This window comes from Vicugna pacos, chromosome 2, assembly GCF_048564905.1.
Source record: "Vicugna pacos chromosome 2, VicPac4, whole genome shotgun sequence".
NCBI lineage: Eukaryota > Metazoa > Chordata > Mammalia > Artiodactyla > Camelidae > Vicugna > Vicugna pacos.
Window position 1 is genome coordinate 120,137,009 of NC_132988.1, and position 25,364 is coordinate 120,162,372.

Sequence of the window (25,364 nt, forward strand, 5' to 3'; positions counted from 1 at the left end):
AAGGGTCCTGCCCTCACAAAAATTAAGTCTGATTTTTTATGATGATTTTTAGATAAACTTAAAAGACTTCAAAAGCTATCAGGTTGGAACACTACTGGGAGAAGAATTCTAACTAGAGTTGGGTAAGTGGAATTCACTGTTTGTTGAAAAGGCCTCATGGTGTTTAGTCCAGCTTTCTAACCAGCAGGGTGACTTCCTCTGCAGAGGCCCAGAGAGAAACACACACGGAGCCTGCCTGGACAGCTGCAGTGACAGGGACGCTCACTACGTCCCCCCGTGGCCTGCCCACTTCTTCACGCAGCAAACAGCCGCTGAGGCCTGCGACACCCTGGGTGCTGGGGCACAGCAGTGAACAGGGAGAAGCTGGAGAGACCTGACCGTCGAGAGGCGCCCTTCCCTGGCTCTGCTGCGCTTGGTGGAGCGGACCCGAGTCTGGCTAGGTAACACCCCTCATCTCCTGTCTCTGGAACCACAAATGTGGCTTTTTGGGTTATGAGTTTATTTATTTGTGTCTGTTTCTTTGGATTCCACACATAAATGAGGTCATGCAATATTTGTCTTTCTCCGACTTATTTCATTTGGCATAATGCCTTCAAGGGATATCCATGTTGCTGCAAATGGAGAATTTCCCTGTTTTTTTTATGGTTGAATAGTAAACTGCTGACTGTGTGTATATATGTCTTGATCTGTGTGTGTGTGTACATCTACACACACAGAGATGTCCACATACGCGTGAACGATAAAATCGCTTCTCCTTTATACTCATCTTGGTAGAGACCTTGCCGTCTCCAGGTCTTGGCTGTTGTAAACAAGCGTCACTGGCCATGAAGTGGATGTGATTGTTCAGGATAGTGGCTTTGTTTTGTTCAGACACATGCCCAGAAGCAAGACTGCTGATTCGTATGGTAGTTCTGCTTTTAATTTTCTGAGGAACCTCCATCCTGTTTGTCACAGTGGCTGCATCGATTTACACCGCCGCCAACAGTGCAGTCTCCTTTCCTGGCGAGCATTTGCTAGCTCTTACCTCTTTGTTAAAAGCCGTTCTCTCAGGTGTGAGATGGTATCTCCTTGTGGTTCTGATTTGTAGTTACCCAATGATTTGTAACATCGATTTCCCTGTCACGTGCCTATCGGTCATTTGTAAACCTTTGAATAAATACCCATTCAGTTCCTTACCCGTATTATAATTTGATTAACTGCCACTGAAATGTATGTTTTTAAAAAATACGATCTCAGTGTTAACCCCTTATCTGACATGGGATCCCTTTCATTTTGCCAGCTGCTTCTCCTCCGCCAGAAGCGGAAGCCGCTCTGTCTGACGGAGTCCCTCCCGGTTACGTCTGATCTTGCCGTCTGCACTTTAGGCGTCACACACGGTCCCACACACAGAAAACGAAACAAAAACCCTTCCAAGATCGATGTCCAGACAAGCTTTCTCTATACTTCCTTCCGGGAGGTTTACTGTTCGAGGTCTTACACGAGGCCTTTAATCTCTCTTGAATGAACTGATGTGAGTGGTGTGAGACACAAGCACAGATTCCCTTTATTTCTGCCTTCAGTTTTTTATTAACGTTCTGCAGCTTCCAGTGTAGACATCTTTCGCATCCTTGGTTAAATTTATTCCTACTTTGTTTATTGTTTTTATGCTATTATAAAGGGGCTGTTTTCTTCCTCTTTCAGTTGTTTGGAAATGCAACTAATGCAAATACCACAGATTCCGCACGTTGGTTTGGTGCTGTGCAGCTCCCCTGAATCTGCTGACGGGATCCCGAGGTTCTGGTGGAGTTCAGGTCTGCTGGTTTCCTGCTGGCTCTGCGGGTGGTCTGGTCATTGCTGCGAGCGGTCACTGCACTGCTTCCCGTTTCTCCTTCGAGTCTGGGTAGTTGCTTTATCTCATTAGGTGTGAAATCCAACAGCTGAGTTGTCTTTGTGAAAGGTTATCTTGTAAAGGCATATAATTAAAGTCTTTACCTTTGCAAAATTTTAAATTTTTATTTTTTGCAGGGAAAAAAAGCTCTCTCACACAAGCAGAAATCTGTCTCTAGTGTACAGCACAGAACAGGCTCTGCACCACCCCCTCCCCAGTTTAGTTCTTAGACACCTGACCCTGCTCTGTCTCCTCCAAGCCATCTCCACGCAAAAGCACACTGTAACTCGATCCACAGTCACGGAAGACCTGAGTTAAAATCCTGGCTCTGCCAGAACTGACTGTGCTGCTCTGGGGACCCTAGGCTCCTGGTCTCCTAACCCACAAAGTGGGGATGAAAGGGGCTTACGTTCACAATGACGTTCTCAACAAATGGCGTCTCCCGACTGTTACCACCGCGGTGGCCGCGGGAAGGCAACTTCTGTGACGCCCATTCTCTGAAAGTCCCCGTTGTCCAGGTCTCTGCTCGTCCCAAGTTGTTCCAAAAGTATACGTGTTTCGACCTTTCCCCCAAACCTCTCCCCGTTAATTGTAAGTTAGCCAGGATTTTTATTTCTAAAGCCAGTTCTTTTATTTAAAAAGTAAGCTGAACTTTTTAATTATATAAATTAAAACTACACAAAATTCCCCAATTCACAAACTGGGTCAAAACAAAACTTAAAGAATTACTCTGTGTATTTACTGACTAGGATGAAGAAAAATAAGGTTGAAAATAGCTGAAAATTAAATGTCAAGTACTTTTCCTTGTTTTTAGTTTTTATTTTGAAACATACATGTAGAAAGTATTTAGAAGGTATATGCACAATTTAAGTATAATAATAAATCAAACACCCTTTTACCTTTCAACCAGATTTAGAAACAAAATAAACACCTCATTCTTCTGGAGCTGTTTCTTCCCTCACAATAACCCAGACGTAACCACTATCCTGCATGTTATGCATTAAGCATTTTCTTTCTTTTCTTTACAGTTTTATCTTACATATATTCATCCCTAAGTAACATAGTGCTTAACTTTTATCTGTTTATAAACATCATATAATTAGAATCATACTGCATGTATTTTTCAGTGTTTTTTTTAAAAGCAATGCTATGGACATTTTGCACCTGTCTCCTAGTGCACATATTCAAGCTCCTTAGGGCAAGAAACTGGGCGGTGAAGCCAAGTTATTCTCCAAAGAGCCTAATTAAATGCACACTCCTGCCGGTAGCCTATGACGGTTCTATGCCTCCACAACCATCTTTTCTAAAATTAAAATCTGGTGTCTGTGAAATGGTATCCACTGTGGCTTTAACTTATAACTTCCTGGTGACTAATGAGCTGAGCAACATTTCACTTCTTCTTCCTCTTCAGCTTCAGATTTTACTCCACCAACAACTTTTCGTATTCATAGGGACATACTGCCTTTTAAACCTTCCACAGGCTGGGCAGCCAACACCCCTCTTCAGGGAAGGGCGAGACCAGAAAACAGACACTGGCAGCTAACGTTAGACTCTAACTGCTGTTCGCTGCTACTGGGGCCTCACTGTGTAAGACTGCACAGTAAATCTTCTCAAATTTTTGCTGAAATGCTCACAGGAAAGCTTACAGCACAACCAGTGCCACACATGCTTTGTGAAATCAATATTCTTGATTTATTTTCTTCTTGATTTTGGTCTTCTCTGAGTTTTCTATTTCTCGGTATTCTTCTTTCAGCTCCTCCAACTTGCTTTTGCTTTCAGAAAGCACTCCTGTTCAATCCGCGGGCAAGAACGTGCTGCTGCTCTGCTGCCGCCTACACACCCTCCTACCTTCCTCAGGCTAGAAAGTCCGTCTACAGTATTCTGCTGTTCTTTATTGAAATAAAGAAAACTTTCTTGCTGCTAGGATCGTCCTCATGTGGGGCTGAGACGTCGGCAGGGACCACCCCGGTGCCATCCTCAGGGCGCACACCCCAGCTGGGCGTCTCCACGGGAGCACCAGAAATGCAGGATGTGAATGTGATATTAAGACTCTCAAGTTTTTTCATTATGATACATAATGCTACAATATATTTATACATCACGTTTCTCTCTTTGACTTACTTCCTTAACGTATATTTCCAAGAGTGAGCTTAACAGATCCGCATATTTTAATGGAAAAAGCATAAAATGTACAACTTCCTGAATCTGAAGCAAAAAGAACAAAGTGCAAAATACCGCTGTAAGATGGAAAGTGAGGAGGACACGTCCCCGCTGGACCAGCACTGGGCGCTCTGTGTGTCTTCCCACGTCTAATGCCTCTGCTGTGTGTACAAGGAAGGAACTCTAACGTCACAGATCGTAAGGTCACTCTGAACGCCAACTCCACCTGACTGGGTGTCTCTGGCAGAGATCCCCATCACGGCAGAAGGCAGGGCACTGCCACAGAGGTGGGCTCCAGACCACCACCTCGGAGGGTTAACCTTCCTTGGAGTCCAGAACAGAGCTGAACGAGGCATCGCTGGTCAAGAGTCCACATGTGAAAAGCACCTCCCACGTGTGTGCTGAGTACGGAGAAAAAGTAAAACCATCTCAGCAGCTGTTAACGCTGCTCATCTCAGGGGGCTGAGAGCACCGGCAGGGCCGTGGCTTCTTCAGACACCTGTGCAAGGTGCACTGGCTGCAATCAGCAGACACAGTATTAATATTTTCAAATAACCAGTAAGATTAATTAACTTAAAAAAAGAGACTGTATCGAGTTTTAAGTCAAAGGAAGGAAGCAGTGCAAAGACAGAGGCCACCTCTACAAGAAAGGACAGGGGACAGGAGGGGAGGGGAGGCGAAAGCTAGAAAGACGACAACGCATTAGGACTCCAAAAAGGCGGGAGGGGACGGAATCCCAAGCCAGGAAACCAACTCTGGCCTGTAGGCAGAGGCAGGACAACCTAAGAGGTGGCGGGAGTATAAAATGGGTACAGACATCAGTAAAGAGCCCCCTTCTCTCTGTGACATGACACGGTCATCTGCCGGGAGGAGGGGGTCAGCAGTTTCCAAGAAAGTAGAGGCAGCAGGGAAGCGTCAGTGAGCGTGTAAGAGGCGTCCAACAGTGGCCAGGCGGTCCTGGGGATCCACCTGAGACAGGCTGTGACTCTGCGGAGAGAGCCAGTGGGCTCTGCTGTGAAGCCCTCCGCAGCGGGATGTGGCTGCTCAGGTGCAGGGAGGAGCGATGCCTTACTGGCAGAGGGCTACTGAAATGACAGGCCACGAAACCCGAGCGGGGCAACGCGGGGAGAGGAAGCGGGCTGGTGGGCCGAGACGCGGAAGGGAAGATCCACCAAGGCAAGGCCCGTCCCCTTTGGTGAAATAACCTCAGAATCAGCACAACGCTGGGTACAGAGCAGTCAGTATTTAAAGCAGATACCGAGTAAAGCTTATTGCAGGAATGAGCCAAAGAAAACAGAGGTCCTGATAATGCTCAAAAGTAGTGAAAACTGGATTAGCTGAAGAAACAAAATCAGTATAAGACACAGACGACTTTGGTCAGAGTAAGAAAGAAAACATTTTCACTCTTGGCTTTTCAGGCATAAAGAGAATTTTAGGAACTGTCTATAATTTGGTATGCACATTTATTAGGTTAGCACGTAAGAAAGGAGGTTTTTAAAGAACTACTGCTCTCAGTTTTTAATTCAAACAGGCTGATTTTCAGATTACTGCATGCTGCAGTCAGGAGTGAAAAGGAAGGTGTTCCAAGATCTGCTTCCGCTCAGCCAAACTCCCCCTTCTCCTGAGCGGAAAGAGGCGGTGGTGCCAGACACACGGTGCCCCATTTGCCGTCCAGTTCCTGCCACCTCAGTACTCACCGTGATGTGATTGTAGATCAGCTGCGACCATCCAAAGAGATCCGCTAGTCGGTAAAGGGCCGCCAGTTTACACCGCAGTAACTTCTCCCCTTTGTCATAGGCAATAGAGTCCGATCCTCTAAGGTCATTCACAGGAGTCACCATACCGAGACCTGAAATAAAGAAAAACAAGGCTCAGAGATTTAATATTCCTTATCAAATGTAAATCAAATAACGGTTGAGATATTAATCATCCCATAAAGGGTCATAAGGTAACTCTCCAAAACATCAAAGACTATTTCATAAAGACCATGTTCCCGCACGTTAATATAATTAAGTGAGAAATCAATACCAAAAAGACAGCAAATGTGTGAGCTGTGGCTCAAAGCAACACCTGGAAGGGAATTTATAGTATTAAATACGTATTAGAAGGAAGGGTTTTAAAAAATGATCTAGGTTTCTACCTTACTGAGACTAGAAGAGGAATAGCAAAGTTCCAAAGTAAGAAAGAAGAAACTATACAGATTAAAAACAGCAATCAAACAGAAGAATAGAGAAAATCTGGTTTAATCTTGAAAATATTAACATCAAAATAAAATAATGAAATAGAATATACCTCTCGCCAGACTCATCATAAAAATGCACTAAAGAAAGAAATGGCCAACATGCCCAGAAGCAGAGAGGGATAGCACTGACACCCCAGAGACACTAAAAGGGTAATAACGGAGTAGCAGGAACATCCATGCCAGCGACTCCTGAACTTAGATGAAACAGACAACGTCCTTGAAAGACATCAGTCACCAGAGCTCACTCCAGAAGAAACAGACACCCTAACCAGCCCCATTGCCACTCGCTGAATCTGCAGCTAAAAACATTCCCATAAAAAACCCAGGCCCAGATGACTTCAGTGTAAATTCTGTTGCATATTCAAGGAAGACGTAGTGCCAGCTCTACACAAGTTCTTCCAGAACAATTTCCAACTCATCTACCTGCCCAGCGTTACCGATACCAAAACCACACACAGACATTACACTACACGACAGTACAAAAAAAAACAGACCAATAACCTCCATGAACACACACTACAAACACTTAACAAAGTTTTAGCAAACAATCCAGCAAAATATAAAAAGAGTAACACCTCATGACTTAGGGGCTTAACCTCAGAAATGCAAGGTTGGTTCAGAATTCAAAAACCAATCACTATAATCTTGTCAAACTAAAGAAGAAAAACCATGGGATCATCTTAACATGCAGGAAAAGCATTTCATAAAACTCAACATCCGTTCAGGATAAAAGCTCTCAGTAAATTAGGAACAGAAGGGAATAACCTCAACTTGATGAGGGACATCTACAAAAAACCTACCACTACCACCAAACACAATGATGAAAGACAGACGTTTTATGGCCAAGAGCAGGAACAATGCGGGGATGGACACCCTCGCACTTGCACTGGATGTTGTACTAGGGATTCTGACCAGCGCTAGGAGGCAAGAGGGAGGAAAACAAACAGAAATGTGTACACTGGAGAGGAAGAAACAAAGTATTTGACTGCATGACCCTATCTGGTCACGACACAATTACCCTTGTTATATATTGCTAGATTTGATACTTTTAACTCTGAACTGTCTCACGCATACAGAAAAGTACAGAGAAAATACAAAGAACCACATACGTATAATCTTGATTCAGCATATAAATCCTCTACTTTAGCTCTTTAATTTTTTCTTTCTTTTTTTAAATACATTTTTATTGAAGTATATGTCAGTTTACAATGTTGTGTCAATTTCTGGTGTGCAGCACAGTGCTTCAGTCATACATGAACGTACATGAATTCGTTTTTCATGTTCTCTTTCACCATAAGTTACTACAAGACGTTGAATATGGTTTCCTGTGCTACAGAGTAGAAACTTGTTGTTTACCGGATTTCGTGAGAATCCTCCTGTATTTCGAAACAAGAGACACTCTGCCAGAGCTCAGAAGGAGTTCTGTGCAATGCAGTGGGTTTGTAGATGTAATTCTTGGTGTAGTTGTGGGAGAGGGTGAGCTGTGACACTCTTCACTTCTCCATCTTGGCTCCTCCCTCATCTCTTTAATTGTTCAAATTGCTTTTTAGAAGATTTTTCAGAGGATGGTGGCAGTGGAAGTACAGTTTTTGAATCTCCTTAAATAATCTCTATCCCAACCCTGCAGAAAATAAGTAACTAGAGCAATCAGGGTAGCAAAGCTGAAAACCCAGGGATGCATCTGCAACAGAACTAGGTAACAAGGTCGGCCCATGAAGCTGAACACATAGCGGGGGAGCTTACACAGACAGAGTGAGTGGTTTCAGCATCCGTGCAGGAGGAAGAAGGAAACCGTGGACCATCTGCCAAACCTGAGACTCCCGAAAGAACCAACAAGAACTCAGAGGACCAAACTGAGAATAGCAGCCAATACCAAGAGGAGTTCTGCAACATTTTAACACTTAAAAGTTCTCTAAACTAACCACCCGAAACAGTCTTTCAGCACAAAGGCTCACACTAAGAAATCTGTGTAAATTAGAACCTAAACTGCGTAGCACAGGACTCTGGGGGGAAGGGGAGGGGAGGGGAGGGGAGGAGTGGGGTGGAGTGGGAAGGAGAGGAAAGGTCCAGATAAAAGCCAGGGAGGTGGACATAACCCAATCTCATTCAACAAGCTGCCATATTTTTAGCACTGCACAAAAACGACAGAAGAGGGAGCTCTAGAGCCAGGACTCCGGACCAGACTACTCCAGGAAAACTAACTTCCGGTAAAACTGAACAGAAAAACATCATGATCAAGTACCACACAAAAATTATTTAAAGAAAAAAGGGCAGAATCACATTCCTACAGACAATGGAAGCACACAAGAAAGACATGTCCACAAAACAAATGAAAACTATAACCTAGTATTTCAAGAAAGTTGAAGGTACTAATAATAAAAAATATGAAAAAAGTTAATATAATTAGAAAAATTCAGAAGCGTCGGCTGGAATGTAAAGGAAATCAGATACAAACGAAAAAATAATTGTAAAAATACTAAATTCAAAGTAGAAGAAAGGGAAATGAAAAACTTTTTAAATCACAAAGAAATGAAGAAAATGATACAATGGATTTGGGAAAAAGTGCAGTTAAAGAAGGCAAAGAAAATCCAACACGCATATAACAGGAATCCCAGAAGAAGGAAACAGAAGCAAGGGAACCGAATACATATTAAAAGCCAATTCAAGAAAACACTGCTAAAGTAAGTAAGATTTGGAAGGGCCTGTCATTGGAGAAAATCAACCCAGAAGGACCGACACTAAGACATATTCCAGTAAAACTGCTGGCTTTAAAGAAAGAGAAAAACAGTGTGAGCATCCAGGAAAAGAGATTAAGTAACTTAAATGGAAAGACTGTCTTCAAATTCTAATAACAAAGCTTTGGGCCAGAAGAACATGAACCATGTATTTAAGATACACAAAATAAGAAAATGTGAGCTGACGACTTTATGCTCAAACTCAGCAAACCAAATTCACCCGACATACAAAGGCCACGGTGCAGGAGCTCAGAGTCACTTCCACAAGTGTTTTCTGAGAAATCCACTATAAAAGGAGCTTCAGACAGCCAAACTGACTAGGGGTCAATGGTACAAGGCCGGTGGTGAGCATTAAGTACAGATTTTTTACAGAATTAAGTTAGTAATTATAACACTACACGAACGTTATAAGGGAAGGCCGTAGTACGTAATGGTTATATGCTCTGACAACACAGGATATAATTATGTAAAAGCATGAAGGAAGAACATGCTGTTGGTATAGTATTGGTATTGTGCATGCTATGTGGGAAAAAGTAGTGAGTAATTGCGTACTGTTCTAATCTTGTTATTCTTGGCGTCCTGGAGAACAAGAATACTTGTTGTAGAAGAAAGGAAGACCTAAGTGTTGGATGGAAGAGGTCAAGTAAAACCCTCTTAGAACTGGACCTCAATTTGAATTATAATCCTAGATTATCAGTACAGTATACAAATCATAAGGTGAGAGGCATTTCTTGTTCTGTCCAACAAAAAGGCCTGGAAAGACAGACTAACTAGTCAGTAGCAATGAGCACTCCTAGCACCCAGACTAAAATTTCATTTCTCACAAAAAGAAACAAAGGTTTCTCAGAGAAACGGCTGACTTCAGATCCTCACAGGAGATGGCCTGAACGCTACCAAAGACTACTGGGCTCAGGAGTCAACCCGGACAGACGCCCATCAGTCAAAGATGGGACAGCGTGAGCAGCACCAAAGAGGGTAACTGCAACGTTCTGACACAATTAAATACATTTATTTAAATCGATGAGTTCAAAATAATACTAGAAAATTACAGTAACTGGTCACTTTAGAAGGATGACAGGAAACCAACTTCTCATGTTACACAGAACTACCTTTTGCATACAGACCACACCACCGGGTAACCAAGAGTTGGCTGACAGGAAGTTTCCTTTCGTGTGTGGGTTGAGGGCTTCTCAGCAGACCACAGCGAGGCAGCCGCTCTGCTACATGTGCAGCTCTGACCAAGAAGCAGGTCACCTGCAGATGGTTTAGCACCAGGTTCACAGCAAGCACATGCTGAGTGACAGGGAAGGAGGCGGCCCCCTTTCTGGCCACGTCCCATTTCCCAAGGAAGCTTCTCTTTGCAGAAATATTCTAATTAATAAATACAGAACAAAGAGAAACAACTGAAATAGCACCATCCTGGGACCTTTAGTGAGTTGAGAGACCTGGGCATTGAGCAGCGACGGCTGCTACAACACAAGGGGAAACAAGGAGACCAACGCACCTTTGTGAGAACTATAAGCGCAGTGCCGCCCGCGAAGCAGGGCCTGCCGAAACCTGAACCCAAACACAGCCAAGCTTCTAGAGCCAACTACCAACTACTGCGAACACAAAAGACAAAAGACCACGTCAGCACCACGGACAGGGAACCAGCAGAACCCAGACTAGAAAACTCTGTAGGTCAACAAATCCATTTTCTTTAAAGAGAGAGGAGAAAAAGAAATGGAGGGGCAACTTGTAACCTTAAAAATGCTTAAGAGACATTAAGCAAAATAGACAAACACGGAAGCATAATATTTAGGGATGACCACTTGGGTGACAGAACCACAAAGAAAAGCAAGGCACAACACCACACCAGTCAAGACGATGGTTCCTCTGAGAGAGGGGTCGGGCAAGGGGCAGCGACTGTAACTCCTCCCCTCTCAGCCTGGTGACGGTTATAAAGGCGTCACCTTAAAACCATTCCTGAGTTATATATCACTTGTTCAGTGCCATCTGCATATGTTCTATTTTATAACAAAGGTTAAAATTTGTATTAAAAATTTTATATTTAAGAAACAAACTACTGGACACAATTAAAACCAGTCAGATTTCTTTCTTCCTTTCCTTGTTTGGTGTGGCACTATTGAAATGAAGTTCTCTTTATCTCTGATTGGAAGACAACATCCAAGTAAATACATTACATTGTTCTTTATTGTCTGATTCATGTATCACTAGAACCCACGTGAAAAAAACGAAAACCTACTGACTACCATTCCACTCCAAGACGGAAGTCTGAGCTCGTAAGTTAAACGTGAGTCTCAGTGTCCCCTAGACAGTAATGGCAGCACCACACTGGTGAGCGTCCGCCAAGACGTTCTAGAAATCCACGGAACAGGCAAGACAGAGAAACAGGAACCAACACCTGATGTCAGTCAGTCAGCGTACAGAGCCAGGAGCTACTCACTCATGTTTAAGGCAGCCATCCCTCCCTGTGGAGCTGCTGGGTAGACGTTCGGGACGTTCGCGGTCATGAAGTCCGCAATCTGCTGTAACGCCAGCAGGCCTGTGGGATTCTTCCCCTTCTTAAACTGTTCCTGTATCATCGACTCCAGCTCTTCACAGAAAGCCTAACAAAAAGCGAATTAAAACAATGAGGCGCTGCTTCTCTGTCCCTCAGGAGGGCAGGGGTAACTGCCACAGAGACCACTGTTGAGTCCGTTTTCATCCAGTGGCAAGTGAATACTCTCATACTTCGCTACTTGGCGCATAACTGGCACATCCTTTCTGTAAAGTGATTTAACAATATAGACACTTAAGAATTTGAACAGGCCTTCTATTCCCAGGAATCTTTTCTAAAGAACTAATCAGAGATGTGCTCAAAGACTTATTCATTAGATGCTCATTCCAGCATCACTAGTAAAGGGGAAAACAGGTAACAGTCTACACTTTAAACAGCAGAGGACTGATTAAATATACTGACTCACCTTACAATGGAATGCTGTGCACATACAGTACGAAAGGCTAAGAAAAATTAAATGACACTGTTCTAGGCACTGAGGACATATAGACGGAAAAAACGGCCTTGCCATTAATGAACTTAAAACTTAGTAAGGAAAACACAGAAGGAGAAAAACAACACTACAAGGGGCCTCTGTACCAACGGCAACCCCGATGACCCACACACGCAGTCCAGAGCCAAGCTCAGCAATGCCAGTGAGGCCCAGGGCTGTCCACCTGGGTCCCAGACTCTGGCCCCAACCAGCAGTCACTGGCCAATGACCTCATGCACTCGCCTGGTCCTAATCCCGGGTGGGCCAACATCCATACCCTCCCCTCTCAGCTTCCTAATCGCCTCTCCTCCAATGACCGTCTTCCAACTCACCTCGGCCTCCTGTTTCCGTGGTTGTGCCCCAGGGACCTGCTCATTCCCAGTAACTGCGTCCCTCTTCAATCTCAGAGCCAAGGTTGTGCCCTGCAGACACCTCTTCCTAGTGTCCAGCGCACCCTTCTTCAGCCCACAGTGATCCTAAGACCCTGTCATCATCCCTCACCTTCCCTGTGTCCCGGCCCCTCACTCAGCTTAGGCCCCTGGTTTAACACTGTCACCGTTCCCTGGCTCACAACTTCAGCTCTACCATTTCATCCGGCAAAATCCCAGTCCTGGGTAAAGCTCGCTCCTCACCCTTTCTACTCATGCCGCTGGAAGTGGCTGTAGGGAAAAGGCAGAGACTCCTGCGCTGCCTCACGTTAAGTTCAGGGCCACTGCCCTGAGTGCACCCTTCACACGAACCCAAGACCGCCCTCGACTTCTCTGACCCATTCCCTCACCTCCCCTTCATGCCTTCTCTCTCCTCAAGCCTCTGACGCTGCTCCCGGCGCCCGTCCTCAGCAGTGACTCCAGGTGCTATCCCCGAGAACAGAGCCACTCTGAAGAACTCTCACAGGTTCCCTCTCACGTCCGCCAACTATAGCACCTGCGTCCACAGGGCGCCTGCCCACCCCTCACTGTGGGTGAACCACTACGTGCCCGGAACCAAGAAGCCAGCCCAGGCACGCCCTACCCAGCAAGGCCCCGGGTCCTGCCAGCCTTCTCACTGGTGGCCCTTCTCTGGATGCACCTGCGTCAGGAACACTCTGATGCTGCTGGGCTCTAAGCGACTGCGGGCGGGAGCTCCACACCCCAGTGCTGAGCGTGGCGTTGGTGCACACTAGCTGCTGTAAGTTGCTACTTCACTCTATCCCAGGTGACTTTTACTTACTGCTGTTTGCTTTTCACCAGGAAAAATACTTGAGCCAAGCCCACATGTTGCTCTGATTCTTCATTTCCTCCCACCTCTTCCTCCCCATCCATCAGCAAATCCTACTCACCCTACCCTCACAGTCAAACTCAGATGGGTCTACCTCTCCCCACCTCCACCACCACCACTCTGGCCCACGCTCCCATCACCGCATCTGGGAGACGGCGTTCTCTCTTGCCCCACATGATATTCCCTCTGCACCAAACCAGAATGAGCTACTCAAAGACTGAATCGGGCCATTCCCGTCTGCAACCCTCCAATGACAACTGTACTCTGGATGTAAGACAAGCTCCTCAGCTGAGCTCGCACTGCCTCCCAGGACCTGCTCCCCCGCCCCTCGAGCCTCGCTGCACCTTCCTGCCTTTCGCTTCCTATGCTCAGACCACCCGGCTGCCTCCGACTCTTTCAAGCTCATGCCTAGCCTGGGAATTTCACATGAGCAGCTCCCTCAGCCCAGAATGCGTCTCCCCCAGTCCCGGCTCCTTCCCGTCACTCCTTTACTCAGAAAGGCCTGTTCTAATCACCGGCACAACTTAACCAGCCAACTGCTTCCTGCCCTTCGCTTCTGTCTGTTGCTCACTGCTTATCCCCTTCGACTAGAACGCAAGTCTGAGGCGACCTGAGCGCCTACACGGGTGCTGCCTGCATGTCAGACCTCATCAAGCCGTATGCTTGAGACCCGTGCACTCTACTGTCAGTTATATTATTGAAAAACGATAGATGAATGATAATAACCAAACGAAAAAGCTTTGTATGTCTTGTTTACTGCTAAATCCCCAGTTGCTTGGAGATGGATTGATTACCACTAAAAAAAATTCACGGAGCAGGGTGCAGCTCAGCGGTAGAGTGCGTGCTTAGCAGACACAAGGTCCTGGGTTCAATCCCCAGTACCTCCTCTAAAAATAAACAAATAACCCCCCCAAAAAAGTATAAAATAAAAAATAAGTCAAAATTTTTAAAAAGCTCAATGAATTATCTGTCAAATGACACCCCAAAATATTCAGGAAACGAAACAAGAACAGGTTAAAAAGAAAGAGAGTGAAGCGCACAGGGGCAGCAGTCTCAGCGCGAGAGCCCGAGAGCAGCGCCGCCCGGCCCGGGGCGCGGCCGAGGCGCAGCACGCCGCGCAACCGCGGTGAAAGCCGCCCGTGACCGGGTGCCGTCTAGACCTACTAGGGGCCCAGCCCCAGGCCAGGCGTTTAGGAGGAATCAGTCATTTTTAAACAGTCCCAGCATTTAAAGATTCCAGAGAAGCAGTGAGGGTAAAAAGGAAAAGTGACACCTCCTGCCCTCTATGACACTGAAGACTTCCGCTTATTGTGTCTGGTAACTCGAACTTAATGAACCTTTCCAAGCCCTTGGCGCTGACTTGCTGTGTGAGTAAAACTGACTGTGACCACACAGCAGAGCAGACAGGCTGAAGGAGGGAAGGAGGAGGACACGCGGTCAGAGAAAGGCTCCTCTTACGGGGCTCTGCAGAATCATGGACACCCTCTTCTTCTGCTCCATCATGTTGAAGTCCTGGCGAAGGTCTGGGGCCATGTTCCTCTCTCGCAAGTATTCTGGATTGTTCTCATCCACTCTGTCGAAATACCTCTCCTTGTGAGGGACTGTGGTCGGGGGTGGTGAGGTCACCACTGCAGCCCGAGTATCACCATTCATTGCACAATCTTTCTAGGTTCCTACAGAATCAAAATAAAAGAAAGTATTGTTTTTGAATCAATGTCCAGCAGCCTTTCACAATGAGCACATCAGCCTGATAAATACCATCTTCAGCCCAAGGACGCCCTGAGTGACCCTGGCCATCGGCCAGAGCCATGACGTGTGAGGCCTCTTTGTGGCTGACCAGCCATCTCCCACCCTCCCACCAGCCATGGCAGTTCTGCCCTTGCTCTTCTTCAGCGACAACAGAAGAATCCCACAAAGCTACTATTTCCTCTGACAAACTTAGGAAAATTTTGACCGTCAGAGAGCCGAAAGTCGTCATGTGTCCCACACAGACAGGGTCTTCTAACAGCAGCAGAGTTCGTTTCCGGAAAAATTTGATTTATGCTATTTTCCCCAAAAAGTATTGGTGGCGATTTTGCACAGGATTCCCCAGGCTGAGCAACAGGACAGAAGCTGCTCACACATCTATATTCACACAAACGGGAAATGTTCCCCATCAACACCACCAGTTTGGTTCAAAGAACAGTAACAGCAGGTACTGAAAATGTCACCACGCCCTGGGTTGTAAATAACCTCAAAAGATGCCCAAATGGCTCAAATTTAGAAATCTGCTAATATGGCTACTTAATTTACATTCTTTTTAACTGCCGTCTTTTATCTGAAATGATGCTCAAATGCACTAAATTATATTCATCTTTTAACTACTAAATCTCTAAACAGCACCTTTACTAATCATACAAATAGTTCAATTTCTATTCTGCTTTTATAAAACACTAAATGACAGCTTTAACAACATATATACGGTATCTACTGAGCATCGTATGTCAGTCACCGCTGGCCACAAAATTAATTAGATGTGGCCCTCACTTTAGGGAAGCTGGACTCACAGTCTAACAGTCTCGCAGGGGAGACAGACTCACTGAGAAAGGCAGAGTTGTTGACCGGAATTCACTAGCACAGAAACGCTGGCTAAAGCCAGGAGAGGAGAGGAAACTGGCCAGCAGCAGAATACAAATTGAGAAGAGGAGGGCAGAACAGGCACCTAGAACAGCTTCCATCATGTAACAGTATCTAAATTACAATATCTGAATACATTAAGAACAAGAAGGAAAGGACCAAAAGGCAAGATGAGAAAGAGTCTCAGAAGCCACAGACAGAGTTTCAATGACGAGTGAGTGAACAACAGTTCCTCAAGCCACAGAGGATAAGCAAAGTAGGTGTGTTTTTTTTTAAAAGGTTAAATCAGCAACTAAAAAAGTAAGTGGTGCCCCTTACACTACATACAAAAATTCATTCCAAATGGAACACAGACCTAAATGTAACTGCATAAACTATAAAATTCTTAGAAGAAAGTAAAGGAGTAAATCCACAAGACCCTGGGTTAGGCAAAGTCTTGCATAACCCCAAAAAGACAGCAACAAGAAAAAAAGAGATGACCTGGACTTCCTCAAAAGTAAAAACATTTGTGCTTCAAAGGATACGTAAGGAAGTGAAATACCATAGGACCCAGGAATCCCGCTCCTGGGCACATGTCCAGAAGGAACCCTACTTCAAAATGACACCTGCACCCCAACGTTCATAGCAGCACTATTTACAATAGCCAAGACATGGAAACAGCCTAAATGTCCATCGACAGAGGCCTGGATAAAGAAGATGTGGTAGATTTATACAGTGGAATACTACTCAGCCATAAAAACCAACAATGCCATTTGCAGCAACATGGATGTTCCTGGAGAATGTCATTCTAAGTGAAGAAAGCCAGGAAAAGAAAGAAAAATACCATATGAAATTGCTCATATGTGGAATCAAAAAAAATACATAAATAAGGAAGTGAAAAAAACAACCCATAAAATGGAAGAAAGTATGTGCAAATCATATATCTGAGAAGATATTTACATCCAGAATATAGAACTTAATTAAAATAATCAAAAGCCTGAAAGTCTTCAAGCGTCCTTGGTGGGTGCCACACAGAGCAGAGCTGCCCAGCTGAGCCTTGCCTAAACTCCTGACCCGCAAAATCATGAACTATGAATAAAATAACTACTTTAAGCTGCAAGGTCCTGAGATGGTTTGTCCTGCTGCAGCAGGTAACTAAAATACTGTTCATGACAAAGGAAGGCGAGTGACAGCAGCCAGACCTGAATGCCAGACACGGCTCCTTACGTACGCTCTGTCCTCTCACCTCCTCGGCTTGTCCACTTGCTCTGGCTTTCTCACGTTACAGACCAGGGGACTTAGGTCACTCAGATGGAAGTCGACAGGGCTGGGATTCTAACACAGGCCGTCTGGCTGCAGAGCTTTTGTTCTTAACCTCTGAGCCACACTGCAAAAAATGATGACGATAATGATGACGGTTGGTGGCGGCAGCAGAAGAGGCAGCAAGGGGAAACAATGTCCCCAAGGGACGGGCTTGAGGGCACAGGCGCAAAGGTGCCCTGACCAGCAGGACCCAACCTTGGGAATCTGGGGCTGGCACTGTTAGCTTTTTAATGTGCATTTGAACTGCCTGGGAATCATGTTAAAAGACAAATTCACATCCAGTAGGTCTGGTGGGGCCTGAGATTCTTCACGTCTCAGGAGCTCCCAAGTGATACGAATGCCACTGAACTCGGAGCACAACTTGAACAGCAAGGCTTTAAAGGACAGTTTGTTTATCAAAACCATTGGGGACAGGGAGGTACAAACTCACAGGCGTAAGATGGGCTCAGGATGTATGTACAACACGGGGAATGCAGCCAATATTTTATAATAACTGTAAATGGAAAGCAACCTTGAAAAATTGTGTACAATTTTTAAATTTTTAAAAATATTCTGCTGTACTAATAGCCAAAGAATGAATAGAAGAAAAAAATTTAAAGAAAAGACCAAATTGGACATTGCTTTCCTGAAATCTAAAGATAGTACATAAGCAACAGCTGATTGACAAAGACGACAGCACAAAGCAGCCAAGGACTACAGGCAGCCCGGGGTCAGCAAGCCGCCACCTGACTTCCTCTTCTCTGAACAGAGCCCTGAAAATGTGTAGTTTCATCTGTTCAACCTAGTTTGTTCTGAAAGAATGACCCAAAGGACGAAACACTAATGGCTGTGACACGTTTCTTCATTAGATGTAAATGAAGCTGGCCATTCTGAGCCAACGATAAAAATGTTCCACTTCAGTGTTTCCAAAAAAGCAAAAAAGACAAAAGGATACACAGTATCACGACTTCTCTATTACTAAATGAGTTCCAATTTTAAGCCACTTTCATCAGTAAATAAGGACAAAGGGGAGCATTTTAGAGGCACTACAGCTGCTTCCTGGTTCCCACAGCTGACGGAAAGAAAAGAATCTTTGTAAAACCAACATGTTAAAGATAAGGCAGAAATGCTTTCTTTTTACTACAGATTGCCCGTGAATGGGATAAGATAAAGGCTGAAGACCAGATATGCACGCATTCCATTCCCTCAACAAGGAAGCCTATAAACTTAAAGTCAAAGTACACACATTCTGAGCCCAATAACCAACAGTAAGCGTAATTCTACTTTCAAAGCACAAAACCTGCACTGGGTTTTCACCAATTATGGCTCCACGGTTTCACGGGTGTAGTCTTCAAGTGTGTGTTAAGACAGCAGACTTCTGTGACAATCTCTACAAAGAAGTTATTTAATCCAAATTTTTTAAAAAGAAATAGAAAACTACAGACGCAAAGAAAATTTCCTGCAACAGTACTTAGAGTAATTAAACAATAAAATAATTCAAAAAGATCAATGTCCAACGGTACAGGAATGGTTGTAACACGATCTGCTCAATACAGTATTATGAAACTACAAAGATTCTTCAACACAATATACATAAAAGATTATAATGTTTAAGTGAAAAGCTATAAATTTCCTATTCTACTATATATAGTTATCAGTATTATCATTTATTCACACACAGACAAGATGATACAATGGCAGATGAGCTGTATTAAAGTTGAATAAACTCATTCAAGACAAGTGTGGACTAGTGTTCCTCCAGCCCAGTACTCCATAAAGCCACTATAATTTAACCTGTGTAAAAATTTCTTTAACATTTTTTATTGATTTATAATAATTTGACAATGTTGGGTCAAATTCCAGCGTCGAGCACAATTTTTCAGTTATAAATGAACATATATATATATTCATTGCCACATTTTTTCTCTGTGAGCTACCATAAGATCTTGCGTATATTTCCCTGTGCTGTACAGTATAATCTTGTTTATCTATTCTAAATTTTGAAATCCCAGTCTATCCCTTCCCACTCCCCACCCCCAACTTGTGTAAAAATTTTAAGACTTCACCACCCAAATCAATGAAACCTCCGGGGACAAGACTTTCAAATAAACAAACACTACCCCCTCCAGAACCCAGAAGTCTGAAAGAACCGAGACAGATGAGCCCTGCCCGCCCGTGTGGCGGCCACATTCATCCACGCTCTCCGCCTCTCCCATGCTGCTCTCATCTGGGTAAGTACCACTCACCTCCTGGACATCCACCAGTCTCCTAAATGATTTCTCTACTCCCAGTCTCCTAACAACCCCCACAGCAATCCATTTTCCACAGAGAAGTCAGAGTTTCAAAATGTAAGTCAGATCAAGTCACTCATTCCCCTGATTAAAGCATGACAGGTGACAGGAGGCCCTTAGCTGGATCCTGACTCAAATAAATTACAACGTAAAAATGTAAGACTGGCATTTGAGACAATTAGAAATCTGAATACTAACTGGACTTGGATGGCATTAAGGAACTATTGTGAAAAAATTTAGGTGTAATATTATTATGTTTGCATTAGATACATACAGAAGTATTTACGGATCTGGAGTTGGCTAAACTTAGACAGGGTTGAGGGAGAGAGTATGCATTACCCAAATAAACAAGACCAGCCACGAGGCAACTGTGGAAGCTGGATGAAGGATAAAACAGGGTTCACGAAACAGTTCTATTCTGTGTCTCTGAAATACTCCAGGATCTTCCTTGCTCCGAGAAAACAGTGCCTCCAGACCTTACGTACGCTGGTCTCCATTGCCTTCATGTGAGCACATCTCAGCACACGCCTTCAGACTGACACTGGGGTGAATGGAAATTTTAAGACTTCACCACCCAAATCTTCTACTAACATCCCAGAAGACACCACTCTGCCTACCATGTGACTTACTCTGGAAATAAAAACGTGCCTTTCGCAGCCAAGGTACTCCAGCCCTGAGGCGGTTCATCCTCACTGACGTGCAACTAAACCTCAGATCAGAGAACAGACAAACTTTTGCTTCTCTAACGTATCTAATGAGCTAACTCTGAAGCTCTGGGGCAGAGTCAGTTATTTCTTGGCATCTCCCTCCTGGCACAGACATTTTGCGAACTATTCCAACCATTCCCGTGACTTACTTTTGAATCCCTAAAAACGGAACATTCAAACCAAAAGCTGAAACAAGAAAGTGACCATTAACAAAATTCTCTGGGTAAACCGTAAGCTAGAAGATCCAGAGGGTCTTGTCAGCTTCTATGTGCTCTTAAAACACACCTCAGAAAGCAAAATGGCTGCCAGGTGGTAATGAATTACCAGTCCATGGGAAATAAACCAAGAGGCATCAAATATGCTCATGTGGTAATAAAAGTGGTAGCGTCTGCTGGTGTCCTGGGCCACCTTACGCCCAACTCCTGACAGCTGCTGGAACTGTCAGTAGGAGAGCAAGGGGAGAGGTGCCCTCTGCAGCGTCTTCCTTCATTTCTACCAACTCCTGGTACTTAACGTACCTCCACCGGAGCTCCTTTCCACATTACATGCAAGGCACCAGAGATAAAACAATTACAAAATGAGGAGACGCTACCCAGATGTAATTAAACACTCCTGGTGCCATGACAGAAATCTACTTACACACGAGCAGGAGGAAAGTGCCCAGAGGGAGGCAGAAAAAGCAGAGAGAAGGGTATACAGGCTGAACTGTGTGCCTCTGAAATTCATGCTGAAGTCTTAACTTCCAGCACCTCAGAATGTGACCTTATCCAGAAACAGGGTCACTGCAGATGTCATTAGTTAAGATGAGGTCACACTGGAGCAGGATGGGTCCCTACTCCAATAGGACTGGTGTCCTTATAAAAAAGGGACACTTGGACATAGACACACACACACAGGAGGACTGCCACGTGAAGACGGAGGCAGAGATCAGCTTACGTGCTGCATCGACAAGCCAAGGGGCTCCTAAAATGGCCGGCAGACCAGCAGCGGGGCGACAGGCCTGGCCCAGTGGCTCCCTCACAACTCAGGGACCAGCCCTGCTGAGCCCTGATCTCGCACTTCTGGTCTCCGAACGCAGACCATCAACTTGTGCTGTTGCAGCCGCCCAGGCTGTGGCAGCCCCAGGGCACTAACAGAACAGGCTGTCAGGAAAGCTTCACAAAAGAGATGCTTTTAGAGCTATGCAGGGCCTTCCAGGCTGGCTTGGGGCAGGTGGCAGTCGCCTGGCGAATGAACATCTCTGGGAGGGCTCATGAGCTTTGCACCCAGAAAGAAACAGCATCATCAGGACACCCTCAAACAGACAGCGGTCTCACCAAAAACAGAACAGAGCAGAGCAAGGCAGCCATGTGAGGGACCGACGTGTTCAGTACTGGATTTGAGGGATTATTTCCCGATGACACACATACCAAATCATCACCTTGCACACTTTGACATAGGACAATTTTGTCAATTATACCTTAATAAAGCTAGAAAACAGGCTAAAATAAAAAGCCTTAGCTGGAAAGAGTGACAAGATTTTAAACAGGCTTGGAGGAGACAGCGCTGACGGCGAAGGGCAGGCAGAGGGCTGAGAAGAGTGCTGCACAGACAGTCCACACCCTGTCCGGCACCGTGGGTGGGGAGACAAGAAGGCTCGCCCAGAAATTCATTCCAGGCTCTCAGAACCTACAACTCTGGAAGGGGACTGCGCCACTCAGTGGAAGGGGAGTCTCTCAGCTAGTGACAGAAAGGCACCCAGCGCTGGAGCCCTCTCCCAAATAAACCAGAACACACCGCGACGAGCTGCAACCTCCCACGGCCCACGTGACTAGCCTGCTTCTCCACTTTCCCGAAAGGACCCACACACACACCTACCTTCTGCTCAAGGTTCCTGTCACAGCTTCCAGCCGAGTGCGCCCGCCTGGGGCCTCAGAGCACAGTGAAAGCCTTTAATGCCTCTGATCAGATCATGTCTATTCCTGTGTCTCCAGATGTTTTCAGATGAAACTGCTCCAAGTTCCCTTTAGAAAAAGTACTGCTCACGGAGCGCTAACTACTGATCTAAACCTCATTTGTACGTGTATTAACCCCTTTTTTCCTACACTTGATAAGGAAGCTGCGGCACAACGCCGTTCAGCCGTCTAGTGGGGTTGCTGGAGTCAGACTCAGGCCGCCTGGTTCCAGGGTGATGAGCTCTGAACCATACCTCACACCACCTCTCACCACCACGTGTCCCAGCACGCGCAAGTTAGAAAGGAAAGGGAAAAAAAAAAGGAAAACTGAATCGAGGCAGGGCCTCCTGGCCTTGCTGCCACTCACACGCTCCTTCCAGCAGGAGTGATGTGGGCAGGCCCTCCTGCTTGCTCTCTCCTTTATGATGGTTTGCTAATAGGTTGCCAGCCTCAGTCTTCCACGTTTTATTAAGTTTTTACATAGCTATATACCTGCTGCTGTTTTTCTTTCAAGCACAGTATTTAGACAGTCCTCCGGTGTGTTCTTCACAATAACACACTCCCGTAAGTGGAGAAGCAAGAATATGAAATTAAGACTATGGTTTAGAGACTGCGCTCTTAATTGCTTCTCACTAAGTGGTCTTCCTACGCTGACCAGAGCATTCTCCAGTTCAAGGGTCAGTAGTGGGCAGTGGACAGGCCACTGAGTCAGGTCCCAGTGGTCAGACCCACTCGTTCCAGTGTATAACTTCAACACTTATGAGGTCTTCATCTATGAAGTAAAAATGTTTCCGTAATCTAATGAGACAATGTATCAGAGAGCACTCTGGGGGGGAAAATGAGAAAACAGGATAGAGCCGTAAGCATCATCTTCCTGACTCCCCAACTCCACACCAAAGACTTCCCAAATCCAGCTGAGGAAAATGCAAGGGATCCAGAAGAGCGACCAAGCACGACTTTTATAAGGACAGCGCCATAAGCTACACAGACTTCCCTCAGACTGGCTCAAACAACTCTGCAAGAGTTGCTGATTTGCAGAGGAAGGACTGACTCTGAATTCTAAGATCCTGAGGCCTCAAGACAGATAAATGGCCAAATCAGGACCCGGTCCCAAGACCACTCATTTCAAAGCCAAGCTTACCCATCAACGGCCACATGGGAAGTCACAACGCGGATGCCAGCCAAGGGCAGGTCGGCACACTGGGGCCTTCCGTCTAGCTCACAGTATCTCCCCAACCAATGAGCACCTAACAGGCCTCAAGAAACATCTGCTAAATGGATGCATGGTGGAAAGGAGTGCAAAATCATCTCCATTACTAACTAGGTTCACAAAATGTTGCTTTCATCCTCACTTCAAAAATATATATATTTGAAGCAACATTCACTATTGTCAGTGGCAAGGGAGCAAATATTAACTGGTATACACTTAAACAAGTGCTTTCAAGCAGAAATTCCACAATTCAGGTTTCAGGAGAGGAACCTGGAGAAGCAATCGTACGTGCGGTGCCTCACACCGTAACAAACCACCACCGCAGTCCAGGAGGCCCGCACTGCAGTCACTACGCTGATGCCCGTGCCCTGAGGTCCACGCCCAGGACAACTGCATGCAGGACAAAAAGGAGAATTCGACTTGATCCTCTGACAGTGTCAGCCACTTCCTCTATTTTTGTTCATTCACAATACTGCTACTTTCCTTCAATTGCTTGACTATTTCTAATTGTATTTCTGCTGAAGTAACAAAGACTTTCAAAATTTATGGTTTTACTGAAACAGAACTTTTCCTGAGTTTCACTCCATGAGGGTGGCTTACTAAGTAGGGTTTGAGTTGGATTTCTGTCCTGGGGAGGAGAAAAGGTGGAAAGCTTGGCAGAGCTGTAAGGAAGATTAAAATACACAAAAACAAATAGGCAGTTTTATCAGAATTTAATGGTCAGTAACTAAGTGTTCCTACTTGTGAAGTAACTGGTTCCGCAGAAGACAAATGATCAAAGGAAGCTTTGAAGACACTAGTCAGCCTGGGCTAATACGGTGAGAACAACAGAGCTGCTGAGCATGCTCAGAAATACACATTCTGTACATGTCAAGGCTGAAATCTGAGCCACTGCTGGGACTTCTGAAGATGGTGCCAGTTTTCCTGTCTAGGGCTAGGCAGGAAGTATTTAAAATCACAAGAACTAGTCTGAGTGAAAACCTGCCAAAGGTCTATTCTCTGAGGAGTAACTATGTCACTGAGGGAGACTGAAAACCCTTTATGCTATATGGTAATTGTGAGCGCACAAATTTTTAGATGGCCTCACTGTCACAAAAACAGGGATATACTATCAAACGAAAAAAAGCGAGATACTGAGAACAGTGTCCTTTCGGCACCTCTTGGTGGGGGAAGACGAGTGCTGAGGAAAACCTCCTATTTGCTGGTATCTGCATAAACACAGGAATTCCACACGAGGAACCTGAAATGGCGGTTTACACTTGTAAGCGGTGAGGAGAATCTGGGTGGACGGAAGACAGAGACGGCTAGCAGAGTACTGTTCATGTATACATTTTTTAGAGTTTAATTTATAGAAAGAGAGAAACCGGTAAAGACCATTAGGAACATGTGCAAAGCAAGCACCCTGCGGGGTGAGCGGAGTGAGCGAGCTGAACGTGCAGCGCTTGCGCCTCCAGCAGCAAGGCGGCATCAGACGCGTGTGTAAACCTGATACTTTAACACACATTCTGTCAAGAATTTTAATTCAGTGGCTCTACCTTGATCTTACACGTGATAAAACGTAGGTTCTAAGAGACTGTCCTGCCCTAAGGCAGCGACAGTGAGCTGAGTTGAGAACGGACAGGGTTAAGTGGGCCCTCACAGTCGGGCCTGCAAAGGGATTCTGTTCACCTCATTTATGACTGAGGACTGAGGATTTCTTAAATCAGTACTGGCTAATTATAACAGTATTTCTTTAAACCTACATCAGCCTCGATTCGGAGCCAATTCGGAGCGGCTACATACTTGCATCTGACTGAAAGCAGGAAGTCCCTGGCCTCTCAGCACAAAGGGACACTCCCTTCTCTGAGGAATCAAGGGGACGGGAAGCACCTCCCTCCTCACGTCAGGGAGAGACAGGCCAAGTTTACTGCCAAGAACAGGACACACACCACCCCGGCCTGAGAGCCTGAAGCCATCGGGAACCCAGCCCACTCCGCTCACTCGGCGACGCAGGCCGGGTGTAGAACTCGCGCGGTCCGAACAGCTGGCACTG

The 25,364-nt window shown here is 45.4% G+C and overlaps 1 protein-coding gene and 1 pseudogene across 14 annotated transcripts in view; both read right to left on the reverse strand.

Moving 5' to 3' along the window:
* The window catches only part of ADD1 (adducin 1), a 73,430-nt gene that overhangs the window by 23,682 nt on the left and 24,384 nt on the right, over positions 1-25,364 (reverse strand). For 12 of the 14 annotated variants that reach the window (XM_072946930.1, XM_072946928.1, XM_072946929.1 and 9 more), the window contains exons 2-4: positions 14,752-14,966; positions 11,451-11,613; positions 5,725-5,876 (exon numbers count right to left, since the gene is read on the reverse strand). In XM_072946930.1, coding sequence (XP_072803031.1) covers positions 5,725-5,876; positions 11,451-11,613; positions 14,752-14,946 — 510 coding nt within the window. In that variant the 5' untranslated portion in view covers positions 14,947-14,966. Of the gene's footprint in view, positions 1-5,724; positions 5,877-11,450; positions 11,614-14,751; positions 14,969-25,364 lie in introns of those variants that run through there. The other 2 variants (XM_006213031.4, XM_015246813.3) reach the window with 1 other exon arrangement.
* Positions 1,847-4,893, reverse strand: LOC116283688 (ASNSD1 upstream open reading frame protein-like; annotated as a pseudogene).